The following is a 20,187-nucleotide window of genomic DNA, read 5'->3' as shown; positions in this document are numbered from 1 at the left end:
TATCCGTTAATCCATTTATCGCCAATACGCAGAATGGATACTGAAACAGCAAAGAAAACATGGGAACTTGAAAATAACATGGATAGTGTGGCAAATTATGATGATATATACAAATATGATAAGAAGCAGCAACAGGACATATTAGCTGCTAAACCATGGGAAAGAGAGTATGTATCATTTTCCGAATACCAAGATTGAAACGTTGTACCCATGTTCCATTTGATTACCAACCACGTAATAAAAATATCTATGAATGGATTTTAAACGGTTGAAAATTTTTTGAATTCATTGTTTGATGCACTGCAACTAAAATTCGTGGTTAGGCCTAGTATAAAAATTTACTTCGAATGTTGTATGGTGTTCGAACTTCGAATGGTGTTTCTCAGCTGTGCAACAAACGTACACATAGTCCGATCATTTGTTCAAAATTTTAAATCAGTTATCACCTCAGATAATAACCCCATCTCTAACGCTTTAATTTGCTTGGCTAATGATAATGCTCATACTGGCACTACTATATCAGGTCCTGGAGTTATGAAATTCTACAGGAATTCGATCATAAAAAGGGTTCAGTCCCGACCCGATCATTGCGACTTTGTTGAAACCACAATACTTTGTATCATCTCCTAATTTGGTGTTTTTGCGTTTGTTAAATACCATTAGACTGGAGACAAGCTAATGTGGCACCCATTTTTCAATGAAGTACCGTAAGCATTCCTTGAATTACAGACCCATATTCCTGGTAAAGTAAAATATGTATGTTTCCCAACTCACAGCTTTTGCTGGTGCTGGAGACTGTACGGATGCAGGTAAATCAGGGTAATCTCCGTGCCAGTCCAAGCATGAACTGCTGTTTGGTTATAGTTGTCGGGAGGCCTCCGCTAATTAACCACACACTCTGGCACAACCAGCTTATGAGCCATTAGTTCAGACTCTCTATATTACATCTGATAGCAGACTGTATATACCGGCGCAACTCCATCAAGAGCTGACAATTCAGACTCTATATTACAGCCAATAACAGACTGTGTGCATATACCGGCAAAACTTCAACAAGGACTGACAATACATACTCTTTATATTACAGCTGTTAGCAGACTATGTATAAACTAACACAAATCATGCAAAAGCCAATAACACAGACTTCCTATATCACATCTAATAGCAGACCGTTTACATACTGGCACGACTCCAGCAAGAGCTGCCAATTCAGATTATATTACAACTGATAACAGACTATGTATGAACTAGCGGAAGTCATGCAAGAGCCAACAATACACAGTCTCTGTACTACAGCCGATAGCAGACTATATATACTAGCACAATTTCATCAAGAGTCGATAGTTCAGACTTTATATCACAGCCGACAACAAACCATATATACCAATGCAACCCATTGGTCCAAATTACTAAAGAAGATGTGTTATACTTGAGCATTTTACTTTGTTATAATATCGTAGTATATCTCACTATGCTAACTAAATTTCGAGTGACTCTCGAACGCAAAACCAACTGTTTATATAAGTGAGCAGAAGCAACTCAACATATGATTGATGGTTATGAGTAGTTGAAACTTGTAGGTCCAAATGACAGTAGTTTTTTAACTGAACAAACGGTATTTACAGTTAAATTTGGAGCATAAACATTTGGCTACATTTTGTAACACATTACCGTATGTAATAAGAGAAAACAGTTAATAACAAACAAACATTCAAATGAACATTTCTTCTCTACTTTTGGTGATTTTTATGCTTGCAAGTCCAGGGCAACAAGTGCCTTATCATTTTTTAGTGGGCACATTTTGGCCTGTATTTATTCCAGTCCTTAACTCTCCGTTAGCCAATGAACCATGTCATAATTTGAATCACGTGGTTAGTAACATAAGCCCAGATTAATTCACTAGTACAGTTTTTGCCCGTGCTTCCATCCTCGGCCCTTTCAGGGCCACCAACATCTAATAGGGAGTTGTCCCTTCGCCTTAGCGGTAGAAAAGCTTTTTTATAATTTTTGCGCAATTTTACTACACTTGTATTGCATCTGAAGTTATGGAGCATATCATCGGTCATGAAATACCCTTTTTTATAGACGATAATCAGTTGCTGACTGAGTGTCAGCGTTGGTTCCAGAAAAATCATAGCTGTGAGTCACGGTTGATACACACTCTGACAGACCTGACACATTTTAAGAACTCCAGAACTTGTTGACGTTATTTAACTCGATTTTAGCAAAGCCTTCTATTCATCCTCATGGCAAATTGGTATATAAGTTATGAAGATATGGTTTAAATGACTATTTGGTCAACTGGAAGGAACACTGGCTTATTAATAGAAGCTTCAAATTTTTTTGAAAGACTGTTACTACCTGCCCACTCGGGTGACATTAGGTGTTCCACAGGGTTCTATGTGGGGGACCTTCGCTCCATATGTTGTATATTAATGACCACCCATTGTGTATTAGCTGTGAAAATACCCACATAAGACTGATGATGCAAATGATGCAATTGTTTATCGATCAATTGTCTGTCAGTGCCATAGCATTACTTTACAATATTAATTAAATAGAATAGAACAGTGGGTCAGAGACTGGTTACTGATCTGTAGTATATGTAGGTAAATGCACACATACTTCAGTGCTACCCATAACTACTCATACAACTTATCATTGGAAGGGTATCCACTATTACATTCAGATAGCTTTTTATACGTAAGAGTCAAAGTGTGTCAATCCCTATTATACAATGACCATATTAGAATTAAAATCCTAACGGTGAATGCCACACTATATATGTTAATGGGAATTCTAAAGAATGTCTCATGTTCCGCCAAAAGAATTTCCTATTTTAGTTTTTGCTTGCCTTTAATGAAGTACGCTTCTGAAATATGGAGTCCGTTTGATAAATCATTGATTGACGAGCTGGAAAAAATTAATAAAAAAGCTTTTAGGGGGACTTACCCTACCTTCTAAAAATATGATAACATCTCATTGGAAATGCAAAAGTGCCAGTCCTCGCACTGATCTCTTGAAGAGAAGATAGGACATCTCTACCCTAAACAATATTTTTTCTGGGAACTCAAAGTTAACTAAACTAGATTTTTAATCCTTAATAAGTCTTACAACACAAGGGGGTCTAATGTTCGACACACTGGACTCCAAATATGAACTTAATACGGCCTCCATAAAGCATGTATTTTTTAATCGAACTATTAAATTTAACCACGCTTTAGGTATGTCCAATTTCACTAAGTTTGGGTCTAATTTCCAAAATGGCCACTGCTGGTGGTAGGAAGGGCTATCAACCTCAAGTTGCTCTATGGCAAATGCAAGTTCTCTGAACACTCATCAGGAAATGGCAAGGGCGGATGACTTCATAGCTCATGAACTGTTTTGCTTCATGAAATTCTATTTTGGAACATCATTATCGAACGCCAAATGAATAAGTGTAGCCTATATCTTAGGTCACCTGATTCATTTCCACTTTTATGCCTGTCCTATAACAATCACTGGGGTGTTGTACTTTTTGAGCCGTTCATGCTTTATAAATTTGCTCATTTTTTTTAAAACAGGGAACTGGAACTTCTCAATCCCACATAGGGTGGCATTGAGTTTTCTTTGTTTTGGTTCACTCATTTTTCCTACAACATTTTTTCTGCATTCCTATTAGTTTTGTAACAGCCACATTTGTATGCTCACTGCTATTTTAGTTGGTGGGAGCTATTTTTTGACATATTATTTAGAGGCAAACTTTATTTACACTCGACTAATTTTGTATACTAGGTGAAGTTTTTCCACAATCATCAAAATTATGCAGTCACCGTCTATTGTTTTTTACTTTTATATAGTTTTATTTGCGAAGTGCTCGGCATTTAACAGGTAATAAAAAAGGCTTTTTGCATAGAAATATTATTTTTAATTGGCCGAGTTTCTTCACTCAAAAATATTTGAGTAATTAAACTAGAATAAGACCCGTGTTCGTACCCTTGACGCCAGCGTTGTGAAAAAAGATTGCATTATGATCTCTCACGCAATCATGATTTTCAAGCGTGCTAGCTGAAGCATGAAGCGTGCTATTTAACCAATCAGCGTTGAAGATTGGCAGGTGCATAAGTATATTCACAATTATTCCATTCTAATGCCAGTTGGACTTGTAGTGTAATGGATGGAATGCCTGTCTTCAGATCTGGGGGTTCAGAGTTCAATTTCCCAGCAAAGTGGAGTTTTCATTCCTAAAGCTGCAAACGCAAATGACCTACAAACAAATGACAAACACGGAGACTTATCCTGCGACCAAATGAGCGGATCGAATGTTTGAGAGTCTTTTTGATAAATGCATGTGCACACAACTTACGAAAATTATTCATCAACAACGTCGCAAACCCTTGCACCGAAATCTCATCAACAAATTTAACCATCGTTTTTCTAGATTCATTAAAGTATAATAACGATACAAAACACATATAAGCCTATTTAAATATGTTACCAAGTCTTTGTAAATTGTCGACAGTATCTTAAAACTTACCCATCTGATCGGATTATACACAAAAAGAGAGAATAATTTGGCCGAAAATTGTTATTAAATCTGGCCAAGCCTTACTTTTATCAAAATTAAGACAGGAAAACGAAACGCCGAGCGACAGAGAATAGAACCATTAAGCCGTGCGCATTTCACGACAAAATAACGTGCACATTTCACCAGTCTATAGCATTGTCGAATTGCCGAAGGTTTCTGTAATTAATGTAGAAGTACAGAAATCGTTTCATTTTTGCCGATTTCAAAGTAACTGACATTTTGGAAACTTTTTAATACTTTGGTATTCTAACTGATGTCCAAAGCAGTGAAAGTAAAGGAAATGACGATGATATTTTTTTCTAACGATTCTTATGAGATTATTACAATATTTAGTTAAAAGTTTGGATGACTATTGAAGTGTAATAGTCACACTAACAACATCTATGATGGGTAATATGTTACTGTTAATATTTTTTCTAAATAGTTTTGTTAAATAGATTTTCTAAAAATCTATATAAATATCACAACGTCTTGATATTGTTAGCTATGGCGTTTTGAAATGTAAACAAAATTGTGCATTGGTTTTCTACTATTGCTATATTAATAATATTGGTTATTCTAATAATATCAGTGCATTTTACTTCTAATATAATAATATATATATAATAATATAATAAGGGGGAAAAATATAAACATAATCTTTTCCTTTCATTATTGCTTTTTGTTGTATATAATAACACCCACAACCAGTACATTACAGCTACCATTGCAGTTATCCTATTGCGCTGCAGTGCCATTTGACTGCTAATATTGCATTTCTCAACCATCAGTACCCTTTCTTTTTTCCAATATCACTTTGGTCGTGGGCTGTATGACAGGGGAATTTCTAGCCTAGCAATTCTTTTTTTTTAACTGCATCTAGGAAAATATTTACTAATTAATAAATTTAGAGTCACAATCAAAGTTGTTGATAGTTTGTGTATGAGTTCTCAGTAGATCTAAGGTAGTTGTTTAGATAGACATTGTTCCGTATGTCTGTAAGTCAGCATTCTATTTTCTTCATTAGTATGTAAAATTGTTAGACTTAATCTAATTTTATTTACGAGTATTTTTCTATGAGTGTTTTATTTACGAGTATTTTTCTATGAGTGTTTTATTTACGAGTATTTTTCTATGAGTGTTTTATTTACGAGTATTTTTCTATGAGTGTTTTATTTACGAGTATTTTTCTATGAGTGTTTTATTTACGAGTATTTTTCTATGAGTGTTTTATTTACGAGTATTTTTCTATGAGTGTTTTATTTACGAGTATTTTTCTATGAGTGTTTTATTTACGAGTATTTTTCTATGAGTGTTTTATTTACGAGTATTTTTCTATGAGTGTTTTATTTACGAGTATTTTTCTATGAGTGTTTTATTTACGAGTATTTTTCTATGTAGTTTTATATGCTCGCTAGATTGTGGTATATTATACAAGCATATGTTTGTATATATGCTCGCTAGATTGTGGTATATTATACAAGCATATGTTTGTATATATGCTCGCTAGATTGTGGTATATTATACAAGCATATGTTTGTATATATGCTCGCTAGATTGTGGTATATTATACAAGCATATGTTTGTATATATGCTCGCTAGATTGTGGTATATTATACAAGCATATGTTTGTATATATGCTCGCTAGATTGTGGTATATTATACAAGCATATGTTTGTATATATGCTCGCTAGATTGTGGTATATTATACAAGCATATGTTTGTATATATGCTCGCTAGATTGTGGTATATTATACAAGCATATGTTTGTATATATGCTCGCTAGATTGTGGTATATTATACAAGCATATGTTTGTATATATGCTCGCTAGATTGTGGTATATTATACAAGCGTATGTTTGTATATATGCTCGCTAGATTGTGGTATATTATACAAGCGTATGTTTGTATATATGCTCGCTAGATTGTGGTATATTATACAAGCGTATGTTTGTATATATGCTCGCTAGATTGTGGTATATTATACAAGCGTATGTTTGTATATATGCTCGCTAGATTGTGGTATATTATACAAGCATATGTTTGTATATATGCTCGCTAGATTGTGGTATATTATACAAGCATATGTTTGTATATATGCTCGCTAGATTGTGGTATATTATACAAGCATATGTTTGTATATATGCTCGCTAGATTGTGGTATATTATACAAGCATATGTTTGTATATATGCTCGCTAGATTGTGGTATATTATACAAGCATATGTTTGTATATATGCTCGCTAGATTGTGGTATATTATACAAGCATATGTTTGTATATATGCTCGCTAGATTGTGGTATATTATACAAGCATATGTTTGTATATATGCTCGCTAGATTGTGGTATATTATACAAGCATATGTTTGTATATATGCTCGCTAGATTGTGGTATATTATACAAGCATATGTTTGTATATATGCTCGCTAGATTGTGGTATATTATACAAGCATATGTTTGTATATATGCTCGCTAGATTGTGGTATATTATACAAGCATATGTTTGTATATATGCTCGCTAGATTGTGGTATATTATACAAGCATATGTTTGTATATATGCTCGCTAGATTGTGGTATATTATACAAGCATATGTTTGTATATATGCTCGCTAGATTGTGGTATATTATACAAGCATATGTTTGTATATATGCTCGCTAGATTGTGGTATATTATACAAGCATATGTTTGTATATATGCTCGCTAGATTGTGGTATATTATACAAGCGTATGTTTGTATATATGCTCGCTAGATTGTGGTATATTATACAAGCGTATGTTTGTATATATGCTCGCTAGATTGTGGTATATTATACAAGCGTATGTTTGTATATATGCTCGCTAGATTGTGGTATATTATACAAGCGTATGTTTGTATATATGCTCGCTAGATTGTGGTATATTATACAAGCGTATGTTTGTATATATGCTCGCTAGATTGTGGTATATTATACAAGCGTATGTTTGTATATATGCTCGCTAGATTGTGGTATATTATACAAGCGTATGTTTGTATATATGCTCGCTAGCTAGATTGTGGTATATTATACAAGCATTGTCTAAATGTAGCTTAAGAAAATCTAACATTGCTAGCGAGAATGTAGTATATTATACAAAGCTATAGTTACAATAACCAAAGAGAATCTACATGTAACATTGCTCTTTGGCTTATTTAGCTGTTTGACTTTTATTGTTGATTCATAAATTTTAAGTTTGTCTCAAACATGCTCATCTTGTGTGGTCTAAACTCGTTTTAGTAGCAAATGGTATTTGAGTGTTGTTGAGCATGCCTCAACATTTTGATAATAATCATTATACATGTATTTGGTGTGTGTTTATTTTGCAGCATGCATTATTTCAAACACATCAAAGTGTCGGCCCTCGCTTTACTGAAGATGGTGATGCACGCGCGGTCTGGTGGAAATCTAGAGGTGATGGGCCTGATGGTAGGGAAGGTTGATGGTAGGTTTCAAAACATGCAACAATCTTTGACATATATGTACTTGGTGTTTAATTAATAAGCTGTACTTGCAGTTGCAGCCCATTCAGGCTTGTTTCAAATATATCGTTTTATCCTCGTTCTTCATAATCTATTAATTTCAGACAGCTTTGACTCTGATGTATACCAGCCAGCTCTTCTATTCCCTTAAAGTTCACTATAAACTATAATTGTAGGAAATGTTATGGTAGTAATGGATAGCTTTGCCTTGCCAGTGGAAGGGACTGAAACGAGAGTTAATGCCCATGAACAAGCCTATGAGTATATGACAGCCTATATGGATTCTGCCAACCAAGTACGTCCGTAAATCAGAAAACTCATTTATTAGGAAAGGCCCTCTGCTTTGGTTAGAGTGTAAAAATTTTAGTTTGAGATTGTTAATGCCGAATTGCAGCGATTTAAATATTAGCGAGTACATAGGCTGTGATTCTTTTCTGCTGCTTAGGTTGGTCGTTTGGAGAATGTACTAGGCTGGTACCACAGTCACCCAGGCTATGGGTGTTGGCTTTCGGGAATCGATGTGTCAACACAGATGACTAACCAACAGTATCAAGAGCCTTTTGTTGCTATTGTGGTGAGTCATCGCCAGTCAATGGTTTGTCATTGATTTTACTGTTTAGCAACTGTTCAATTTGATTATGATTATTATAATGCCGCGTGTATACTTTGATAATGCTCGGTGTTGTCCTCTCATAGGTATGTGGAGAGACAAATCTTTTATTTTCCATGATTTTTAACATAGTAATCGAATGTAATTATTTGAAAGAAAACTTGTCTTGTCATGCACCTGTAAGAAGACAACACTGGTCAACAGATGTTGTTTTAGAGTGAATTGTTAGAATATCGATTGTAGATTGATCCAGTACGGACCATTTCTGCAGGAAAGGTTACTATTGGAGCTTTCCGAACATATCCCAAGGTTAGTTGTCTAGTTACTGTGTCCGCAAACCCTCGTGTCTATTTATTTGATCTTTCCTGCGTGCAAAACAAGAATGTGAATATATGGATGCAGGTTATGTTACTGGTTGTAGGGTTATAAACCGCCTGATGAGGAACCTTCAGAGTACCAAACAATTCCTCTCAACAAAATAGAAGACTTTGGTTAGTACAAATTGCTGTCATATCAATTGCCTTGCACAGTGTGTGATGTACTGATAATTATATTAGTTATGCAACCTGTGATCTGGCTAAGTTTATGCCATGAGCTATATAGAGTGCTGTCATTGAAACATCGTAACTTATGGGATATATTAAAACAAGTAATTAGACATTTTTGTAACAGGTGTACATTGCAAAGCCTACTATTCACTAGAAGTGTCATACTTCAAGTCAGAATTAGACAGACATATACTGAATACTTTATGGAACAAGTACTGGGTGAACACTCTCAGTTCATCAAATCTCCTCACAGTGAGTATGAATACTGGTTGAATACTCTCAGTTCATCTAATCTCCTCACAGTGAGTATGAATACTGGTTGAATACTCCCAGTTCATCTAATCGCCACACAGTGATTATGAATACTGATTGAATGCTCTCAGTTCATCTAATCTCCTCACAGTGAGTATGAATACTGGTTGAATACTCTCAGTTCATCTAATCTTCACACAGTAGGTATGAATACTCTCAGTTCATCTAATCTCCTCACAGTGAGCATGAATACTGGTTGAATACTCTCAGTTCATCTAATCTTCACACAGTAGGTATGAATACTGGTTGAATACTCTCAGTTCATCTAATCTCCTCACAGTGAATATGAATACTGGTTGAATACTCCCAGTTCATATAATCTCCTCACAGTGAGTATGAATACTGGTTGAATACTCTCAGTTCATCTAATCTCCTCACAGTGAGTATGAATACTGGTTGAATACTCCCAGTTCATCTAATCTCCACACAGTGAGTATGAATACTGGTTGAATACTCTCAGTTCATCTAATCTCCTCACAGTGAGTATGAATACTGGTTGAACACTCTCAGTTCATCTAATCTCCTCACAGTTAGTATGAATACTGCTTGAACACATATGCATGCTGAAGTTTAGAACATGGTTTTAGAATGCAGCTTACATGTCAGGGCAGATCAATGATTTGTCTGAGAAGCTAGAGTTAGCTGAAAGCCAGGTGAACAGATCAAGGTATGCCATTGACAGTGGGAGTGCTGATAAGGAGGACAAATTATCCAAAGCCTGCAAGGATGGGTTAGTCGATTTCCTCATGCAATGCTAAAACTAGGGGTGTACACACTGGCCAGTCTCATGGGATACAGTTATAGCAAGTGTGATTCGATGATACCAGATTGTTTTATGCGAGTTCAAAGGACAAGAATGCATTCTCATGGTTGGTTTAAATGTTGTCACCTCCTAACTACGCCTAATGCTCTGGATAGTGTTTTTTTGCTTTATCGTTTTGTAGCTGTGTTGGTTTCTAGCACTGATCATATGTTGCAGAACCGTAGCATGCCAAATCTTGCCAAGGCAGTCAATGTTTCTGTTTTATCAAAAGATTTTTACATTATTTGAAGTCGTCTCAAATTGAACCATGCTAAACTGAGAATAATTTCAAGGGAGTCTTTTATTGATGCTGATTTATATACGATCAAGTTGAGCGGCATTAGTAGACCTTTTTGGGCTTATCGTCCTTTTTGTAATTTTTCACTCGACAAGAGCTCTTGATATCTCATTGTGTTCGCTGCTTTGATGATGCAGCGGAGATTTCAAGTATAACGGTATTCGATAGTCTGGTGCAATCTGTCCTTGTTCTTTCAAGGTGCTGACCTTTCAAGCATCTATAGTTTATATATTATTGTGATTAACTTGACAGGCAGTGCTTGCACATTTCATTAAAAAGTGTCTCCATGTTTATTCAGGTGAATGATCTTTCTTACATTATTGTATGAGGAAGGTAGAGACAGTATTCTTACTGTTGATGTTCTCACTGTTGATGCACTGGTGGCCTGGCATACTTTCACTGTTGTTTTGGTTCTTCAGTATCTCTTGACTTCTAAAGAGATTAATAGATAAAAAGTGTTTTGATTCATTTGGATATTAGTTGACATCATTAGTTGAAATGAAAAACCCTTGCATATCATACACACCAGCTAGTGAAAGGGCAGCTGGCCACAGAATACTTACAGCAGCAAAGTTTGTTTTTGGTAACATATCGATATTAAAGATGTGGTTGCGTCGAAAAGGTCGATTTAATGAAATTAAGACCAACAAAAGGCTAAAACATCAGCTACGATTTGATGTCATTTTTGTCTTTGTAGACTAACCCTGTCCAGAGATATATGCATTTGAATGAGGCCTCTTTTAAAAAACTCGCATTCCAGTGGGTGCTTCATTCATGATGTAACGAGTGATACATCTAAAAAGAGTCCACGGGCGATAAATATAAGATCGCTTCATTAGCCAATCATCTGCACAAAATTTTTATATAGGTCGTAATAAATATTAATACTAGTAAAACGCGTTGTCTGTGATCTCATAGCTAGGGCTTTTACTCTATTATTAGATCGTATCAACATCGATATTTGCTAAATTCATTAACATCGTTACTGTAATGAATTACTCAATTGACACGTTTTATTGACGAACAACAGAATTGTAAAAATGCTTCCAGTTCCTGCAAAGGTGACTCTGAGTTTTCTGAGCATCAGGTGGTTAATGTTTGGGACAGACACCTATAGTTAGCTTTGACAGGCGTTAGCAGCGTTATGCTACAGAGGAAGATAGGAGAATGGAGGTAAATTTATCTTTCACTTTGAGTCTCCTATTATAGATATACTGTTGTTTTTACATTCAAAAAGGGGCATTTTTCTGTTTTTGTTCATGTATTATTTTTAATCAATAAGAGATCATCATCATCATTACATTCAGATTATATTTCCCTGTTTGAGGCTATAATGTAATTTCCTGTGCGCGTGTGCGAGATACGGATGCACAGTGAGTTATTGACGGCTTCTTTTTAATCCATAGCATCTAGCAATACAATGGCTTAGATTGATGAATATACTAAAGGTAATAATTTTAGTACTCATGAATACATTTACTAATTAATAGAATTATAACTTGTTGCTATGACCAATCATCATTTTATAATTTTTTATCGTTTCGCCTAGCTATATTTGCTTTGAATTTTCTTTCACAGTTTTACCTAGTAAATTAGATTTATGATTAGACTTTAGATGTTCACTTCTCACTTGTAGAAAAGGAGGAAAATCGATTGATCAATGCACATCTTTAACTTCTAGAACCAAAGCTTCGAATCGTTGGCTTGGCGTACTTATGCTTCTGTTAAAAATATATTTATTTTTAAAATTACACTCGCAGTCTATCTAACTCCCAATTTAAAAGCTTTCAGTAGATATGCGTTAGAATGACATTCCTATGAATGATATATATTTATTGCACTTGTTTTATTTATTACAGGATGTTTATGTGATCCCACCAGTGAAGCGGCTTTGTCAGTGTGGAAACTGCCATAAATGGGAAAGAGAGACTTGAATGTGTGCTGCATAAGCCATGACGCTTTGTTTGAGTTTGCTGCAGTAGATGAATTTGTCCTATTGTATGAGCTGAAACTATGTGAGTGGCCACGGCTTGGATGGATATTTTTAATAACATCTTTATGTCAAGATGAAAATTTGTTTGCTTGTAAAAACTATATAATAAAATAATATTGTGTAAGATTATGCAAAACATGATTTGCTGAACATTGAATACATCATAGCCCCATTGACACCTGTGCTGGAATCTTGTCTGATAGATGGACTTATGAAGTGTAATGAGAGCTGTATCACAGGTACTTTTGCATAGCTCGACCATTTGTTTATTTCTTGAATCAACTAATCAAATGGAACCAGTTAATTTCTTTCTACAAATTGATACCAATAATGACTTGATAACGTTGACTGTACAATGTACATGACTTTTAGGGATGCAATCGGTTTCGCCACATATTCTTTTCAAAGACGCTACTTGCTTATTTTTATGAAGCCTTATAGTGGCCCGTGTTCCATGTTCTCAACTCGAGTTGTTGAACATGTTGAAGTTTTACAGTACATACATAGTTTAATATCTATTAGCTAACGGGTGCCTGTCAGTTTACCATTGTTAATATAACCAGCTCTATGGTTATGCTACCGTAATACCAGTATATTGCACCTTATTTTTACCAACTCGAGTTTGTAAATATAAGTCAGGTTGCAAACTCGGGGCACTTTAATTCGCCATATATTTTACTTAGTAACTAGTTTCCGGTGTGGTAGCGACGGAACTGTGCCGATACAAAGACCTTATTCTACTTAGTTCAATTGACATAATCAGTTAGACCGGTAGATATGGTAGTCGGTACTAAGATGTTTACACACCATTTAGAGGAAGCTAATATTTTAGCTTTTTTAACACTTTTGCTGCTGACCCACACACTTTTATGCTCACCATATTTTTCTGAAGTTTTTAAAAATGGGCAAAACTTTCATATTACAATTGCTGAAAGGTAAAAAACTATGTTACAACATGCGCACCTAGGTGTGTGATACGTGCATTACAGTAATATGGCTGTCTGTCGGGAACCGACAATGAAAATTCACTAACAGTCTAGTTGAAAACATCGAAGGTTATCACAACACTGTTTTTAATCAGCCACTATGCTAGTGTAGATGTTTGCTGTAATAGCTATGACTAGCAATGGTCGTAGCTGATGAAGCTATCAAAGGTGATTACTAAGGAAGCTAGCAAAGGTTATTGCTAAAGAAGCTATCAGCAGTTGTTGCTAAGGAAGCTATTTAAGGTCATTACTAAGGAAGCTTTCGAAGGTCATTGTTAGGAAGCCATCAGAGGTCATTGTTGAGGAAGCTACCCAAGGTCATTGCTAAGGAAGCTTGTATACACGATCTATCTAAATCAGAAGTTCATTCCATGCAAACAGATCAGATTTAAACCGCTTTCCCTTTTATTAAGATTGTTAAATGCTAAAGTCAGCTGAATGACCTTGGCAAAGGTAGGTAACTTTTTAATTTTAGAGTTTGTAACGAGAAAGGTGAAAATATTTACAATTTTTTAAAGTATCCATTGCATTTTTGCGTAGTTTTAGAAAAAAGACCCAACTTCTTATATTTATAGATGCGTGCATTTGTTAAACTTACCTTATCATGTCAAATAGCTGTAGACTTTCTATTCTACCAAATATTGTTACAATTGTATTTTTGCTGATTGAAACATTGCTGATGGATTGTCCAATGGATATATCAGACACATTGTCTAATGGTTATATCAGACACATTGTCTAATGGTTATATCAGACACATTGTCTAATGGTTATATCAGACACATTGTCTAATGGTTATATCAGACACATTGTCTAATGAATATATCAGACACATTGTCTAATGGTTATATCGGACACATTGTCTAATGGTTATATTAGACATATTGTCTAATGGTTATATCAGACATCTTGTCTAATGAATATATCAGACACCTTGTCTAATGGATATATCAGACACATTGTCTAATGGATATATCAGACACATTGTCTAATGGTTATATCAGACACATTGTCTAATGAATATATCAGACACATTGTCTAATGGTTATATCGGACACATTGTCTATTGGTTATATTAGACATATTGTCTAATGGTTATATCAGACATCTTGTCTAATGAATATATCAGACACCTTGTCTAATGGATATATCAGACACATTGTCTAATGGATATATCAGACACATTGTCTAATGGTTATATCAGACACATTGTCTAATGAATATATCAGACACATTGTCTAATGGTTATATCGGACACATTGTCTATTGGTTATATCAGACATATTGTCTAATGGTTATATCAGACATCTTGTCTAATGAATATATCAGACACCTTGTCTAATGGATATATCAGACACATTGTCTAATGAATATATCAGACACATTGTCTAGTGGTTATATCAGACACATTGTCTAATGGATATATCAGACGCATTGTCTAATGGTTATATCAGACATATTGTCTAATGGCTATATCGGACACATCATCTAGGAAATTATTAGTTTGCATTGTTGATAACTTCTTTGACAAGTCCGACATGCTTTGTAAATTGGCACTAACAAATAGGTAAAGGGGAAATTAAGATATTCAAAGGTGATAAACTGATATTTCTTATCTTAATGCGTAAGAGAAATCTGCCGCATGGGTGTATCAACTTCGCCACTCTATGAATGGCTGCATTTCTTTCCTTTCTTGTAAGTCAAAGCCATTTTGGGTATCCTTGAACCAAAGATACGAATTTTATTAAAATGAATTGCTCCGTCTGCCGTGACAATGGTATCAACGATTAGCTCAGTTTCACTGAAAAACTTTATCAGCCAATCGTTCAGAATTATTCTGAGTATCAGCCAATTGTTCAGAACTATTCTGATTATCAACCAATAAGAAGCTTTCTAAACCAACAGCCGAATTTTAAATTACTCATAATCGGTTTTCAGGGATCATGTTGTTGCAATAACCAATGAGAAAAGACTTTGCCCTGTCCCAACCAGCTTGGGTTCATTTGATCACCAGTGATTATCAGTATCATTTTTTTACCCACTTGCCACTCTTTCGGTTTTTGATGATTATGAAAAGATATCGACAAAATCTCAAAATGAAAACTTTCACTATTAGAGAAAAGGAAATGGCTCAAACCATAGGAAATGTTCAAACCATAAGATTATTAGAATTTCAGGTTGGCCCAGTATTCATGTGAACTCAGAACATCGTAGAATAATAAGATTCGAAGATTAAAAAGTAATAAACCACAAATTAATGAGTTGTCTGTTCTTTTCTAATGATGTTAAAATGAAAAGATAATTCTCAAATTGGTATTTTAGAATTGAAAAAGCGGTGATGTTTGAAGGTACGTTCTCGCCTTGTGTACCAAACTGTTATCTATACCTGTTAAAATAAAAAGGCTTTTGCTGAGCATTTGGTAAGCTAGTGAGACGTTTGTTTATTAATTGTTGGATTAAATGTCAGCTTGTGTGCACGCTGACAGCCTTGACAGGTGAGATTATCACTTAGGTTAAACCTCACCTAAGTATTATTGGTTTACAATATGTATAGATTTCAAGGGGAGCCAGCCCAGGAATGTACATTAAATAGTACTTGCTGCCGCTATTTACATTCCCTCTTTATTCGCTGTTTCAGAATTCTTTCACTAAATCAAGGAGCTCTTTTAATCGCAATAAATTGATTTCTAACCAAGCTGGAGCTGATGAAATCGTTGTTGGCTTCATGAAGGAATGCTGCTGGCACTAATTCACATTACCGAGCAACGCTGGCTGCGTAGAATGTTTAGACTGCTGTTTAGACTGCGTACTAGCAAGTAATCGGCTAAAAACCTATTGAGGTCATTTAGAGTGTCATCAAGGTCGTTTAGTTAGTTGTACCGGTGCAAGAAAAAACTGAAATTCTTTGTTCAGTATTTAGCAGGTGTCGTGAGCTTTTTCTGTAACTGATGTATGCTGGAACAGTAGGTGGCCATTTTTTTCTCAAAGCTTGTCTGCTCATCCGCTAAACTGGGACTTGTGACATTGTCTTGTGTTATAACCTGTAGAGAAGACTGAATGGGTGTTGGCCTTTGCCGTGTTAATAACCTCCAGTGGATAGTTTATTAACATCCAATCTAAAGTCTAAAGCTTTTCTTTGGCATGATAAGTCAATGCATCGGCTGCCCTCCGTATTGCTGAGTAAGTTATTCACTCACTACGTTATGCAAGCGATGTATTTGCTGCCTTCTATCTGATATCTCTTAGAGAGATGAGTTTTTTGTGTTAGTATCATATACTGTGATCATATTTCATAGTATGCACAGGCTTCACTGGCAGCCAATTATAGTCAGGCACACGCCATTGTCAGACGCTCATGCATTTTCCTTCAGCTGCTGCAGTGCTTGGTAAATATAGAACAGCTGGGGTAACGCTCCGAGACTTTCCAAGGTTTGATCGCTGGCTATTCCCAATGGCGCTCGATTCTCAGTGCTCCCACTCCCTCCTATAGTTATTGAGCAAATATTTGAGTTAGCAGAATTCCCATAAGCAGGCCCTAGGAGAGCCTAAATGTAAATGTCTTGCCATGTTAGGCAGGGACACTAGGTGCATCTCTGCTGCATGTTATGTGTGCCACGGGTCATCTCCGATGTTCAGTCATCTCTATTTGCTATGAGTTGCTGACTGCCTCCTTACTCATATACATACAGCTTTGTATTTGAGGCAGGTTCCTTTTGCATTATTTCATTGGACTTAACAGTTGACATGAAACGCTGGTGAGGCAAGTTGAGGCAGGTTGAGGCATCGCATTCGGCTTTACAGATGGACGTTCAGCTCCCGGCACGTTGCAGCTGGGTGATTTGCCTGCCTTTATATCCTGTCAGTCCTAGCTATGCAACGCTGATGCAATCTTTTGGTAGCATGTTGCCCAACTATTGATTGACTTGTTTGTGTGAGAACTTTTCATTTGTTAGTCGACCTGGCACATTTTTGGCATTCTGAGCAAGGAATCTCTGCGCTACTAAGGATATACCGAGGTTTTATTATTTCAATTGACATTTGTTCTACCAAATGCTCTTGCGAGTGGTTATATGACACTGTCTCACTTACTGAAGAATGTCAGTGATACCAAGATCTATTGAATACTGATATATCGAGGACATTGCTCGCATGCTTTAGATTGGAGCTATAAACCAGCTATTACACCAACTATATAAACTATATAGTGGGTGTAATACTTCCAAATACAGTAATTCCTCCCTACTCTATGGTTAACCTTTCAAGACTTCAGCACTTCACGGGATTAAAAGTATTCATTAAAAAAATTTATTTATTAAAAAAATTACCGAAAATGAACAAAAGATAAAGAAAATAAAATGCATAAAATATAAGAATCTCTCTCATACTCTGGTATAGCGAGATCCCTCCATGAGCATCGTTGTAGTAGCAGTCGCAGCAGTTCGCTTGTGACACCCTTCATCAGGTTTCTCAAATTCCCACTCTTGAGATTGTCTATCATGCCAATTAATGAAAACTTTACTTTATTAGTTTTTATTTCACGGGTTTTCACTTATCACGGGAAGCGCCGGTCCCGAATGACCGTGAAAAGTGAGAAATTACTGTAAAATGGGTTGACCAATGAGAACATCACACTACTGTGTAGTCTTTGGCCTCTAGAATATCCCTACTAATAAGACAATCTCTCGAATGATAAGATGAAGACTGTTCTGTGTAGAGATCAACTTGGTTATGGTGATTTGTTAATTCTTAGTGAGCAGAAGTACTGGTGGGTTCTTTCTTGTGGGACACTTGCATTTGTCATTTCTACATGTTTGGCCTGTTACAAGGTGGCTCTGCAATTTTTAGGCCAACACTTAGGCTGTTGCCGTTATATTTCCCCATTTTCTAAATGCATGATAAACTTACCGAATATTTGCATGCTATAGCAAGGCTGGTCATTAGAATCTACAAGTTTGCAAAAGCTTCTTTGACAATTTTAATGCACAAACTTTTCATAAAAAGGTAACTTGTAAGGTTCGTGCTAACATGTTTTTGTTAATATTGATTTTTTAGATCTAAGATTACGATAGAAGCTGTACACGGGCTGATGAGTCAAGTACTCAAAGACAAGATATTCAATCATGTTACTGTAGTCAGCACGACAGCAGCGGAGGAAGCTGCCGGTACAACCGATCTAGCTACAGTCAGCAACTGAAGTCCTGGATGACAGCTAGTCGCTTTTTTCACCCAACTCTGAGCTGTGCACTAGTAGTACGAGCTAGTAATTAATTACTCTACTAGCTAGTACTGACGCTAGTGAATGCAGCTAGTGAATGCAGTCAATGCGGTCATTCTTATAATCGGAGAAGAAAGCTTGCCCGCTTTTGTTATCAGCATAGTATAGTGACCAGCTGGTGTAAACCTCAAGTCGAGCCATGTTTGGACAATGATGTTGACCAGCGGTTGCAGTGTAGCTACTATGAATGTAAAACTCTGAGTGGTTACTCTTGTTGAAAGCTTCCATATTCCTAAAGCCTCTGACAAACTTGTAAATACAATACTCTGCTATATGTTCTCTAAAATAAATACAATTAGATTTGCCAAGTTCCATTTGGTCGGTTTTATTATTGTCATCGGTTTCTTGAACAGATCATTTTCTTTGTTATTCATAGTGCTTAGATGCCATTTGATTATCGGTTAGTGCTATCGGTTAGTGCTATCGGTTTGTGCTATCGGTTAGTGCTATCGGTTAGTGCTATCGGTTAGTGCTATCGGTTTGTGCTATCGGCTTGTGCTATCGGTTAGTGCTATCGGTTTGTGCTATCGGTTTGTGCTATCGGTTAGTGCTATCGCTCTGTGCTATCGGTTTGTAGATTCAGTGTCACCATAGATATATAAACTATATACTGTATATATATCTATGAGTGTCGCTCATTGGAATGTAGACATTGCTTATTTTCTTAGCTACGCGCTGTCACAAATTATATATACATTAGTGCAGGGAGACAGCAGCAGGTCTTGGAAGTGCTTTTAGGCTCGGTCGATCAGATTATAGATGTATCTTGAAAATTGGTATTTTGCGCTAAACTTTTTTAATGGCTTGGTTAGGAAGTGAGAGATTTGGTTACCAGTGCAATTACAAATTACTTTGGATGAATAAAGTGATTAAATTCACGGCGCTCTGTTTTATTGGCCGACATAATAGTGGAGCAGTAATCTATTAGAGCTGAACCCGTATGAAGCCTTACTATGTGATATCTGTGCCAGAAGAAATATGGACATATTTAAAGTGACCCATTTGTAGCTATGGTAACTATTGTTTAAGTTATTGACTTTTTCAAAGTCAAAGCCATGAAATTTCAAATAAGATTTAGCAACGCATCACCTTATAGCATTTGTTACAAAATCTATAACAGAAGTGTAATTTAAGTGTTAATCTGCTTTTCTTGCATTAACATGATGAAGCTTTTAGGTTGTTTGCTAAATTACAGCAGTTTTAAACTGTGGTGCGAGCAATGGTTTATCTAAAATAATTGATCTAGCTGAGCTGGCTTGTTAGGCATCCGGCTTCCCAATAGCCCATTGCACTAGATTTCCCAGCGCGATCAGCTGATC

At 35.9% G+C, this 20,187-nt stretch overlaps 1 protein-coding gene across 1 annotated transcript; it reads left to right on the top strand.

Annotated features, from left to right (window-relative positions):
* The first annotated feature begins 25 nt into the window (after window positions 1-25).
* LOC137392791 (COP9 signalosome complex subunit 5-like) lies at window positions 26-19,180 on the top strand. The gene is made up of 9 exons (XM_068079117.1): window positions 26-167; window positions 7,892-8,007; window positions 8,221-8,339; window positions 8,490-8,618; window positions 8,898-8,963; window positions 9,076-9,145; window positions 9,327-9,454; window positions 10,102-10,244; window positions 18,646-19,180. The coding sequence occupies exons 1-9, from the start codon at window positions 34-36 to the stop codon at window positions 18,785-18,787; spliced, it is 1,047 nt and encodes a 348-aa protein (XP_067935218.1). The 5' UTR covers window positions 26-33; the 3' UTR covers window positions 18,788-19,180.
* Window positions 19,181-20,187: the final 1,007 nt, after the last annotated feature.

This window comes from Watersipora subatra, chromosome 4 (assembly GCF_963576615.1).
Source record: "Watersipora subatra chromosome 4, tzWatSuba1.1, whole genome shotgun sequence".
NCBI classification, from domain to species: domain Eukaryota; kingdom Metazoa; phylum Bryozoa; class Gymnolaemata; order Cheilostomatida; family Watersiporidae; genus Watersipora; species Watersipora subatra.
This window is presented reverse-complemented; position numbering and strand designations above follow the sequence as displayed.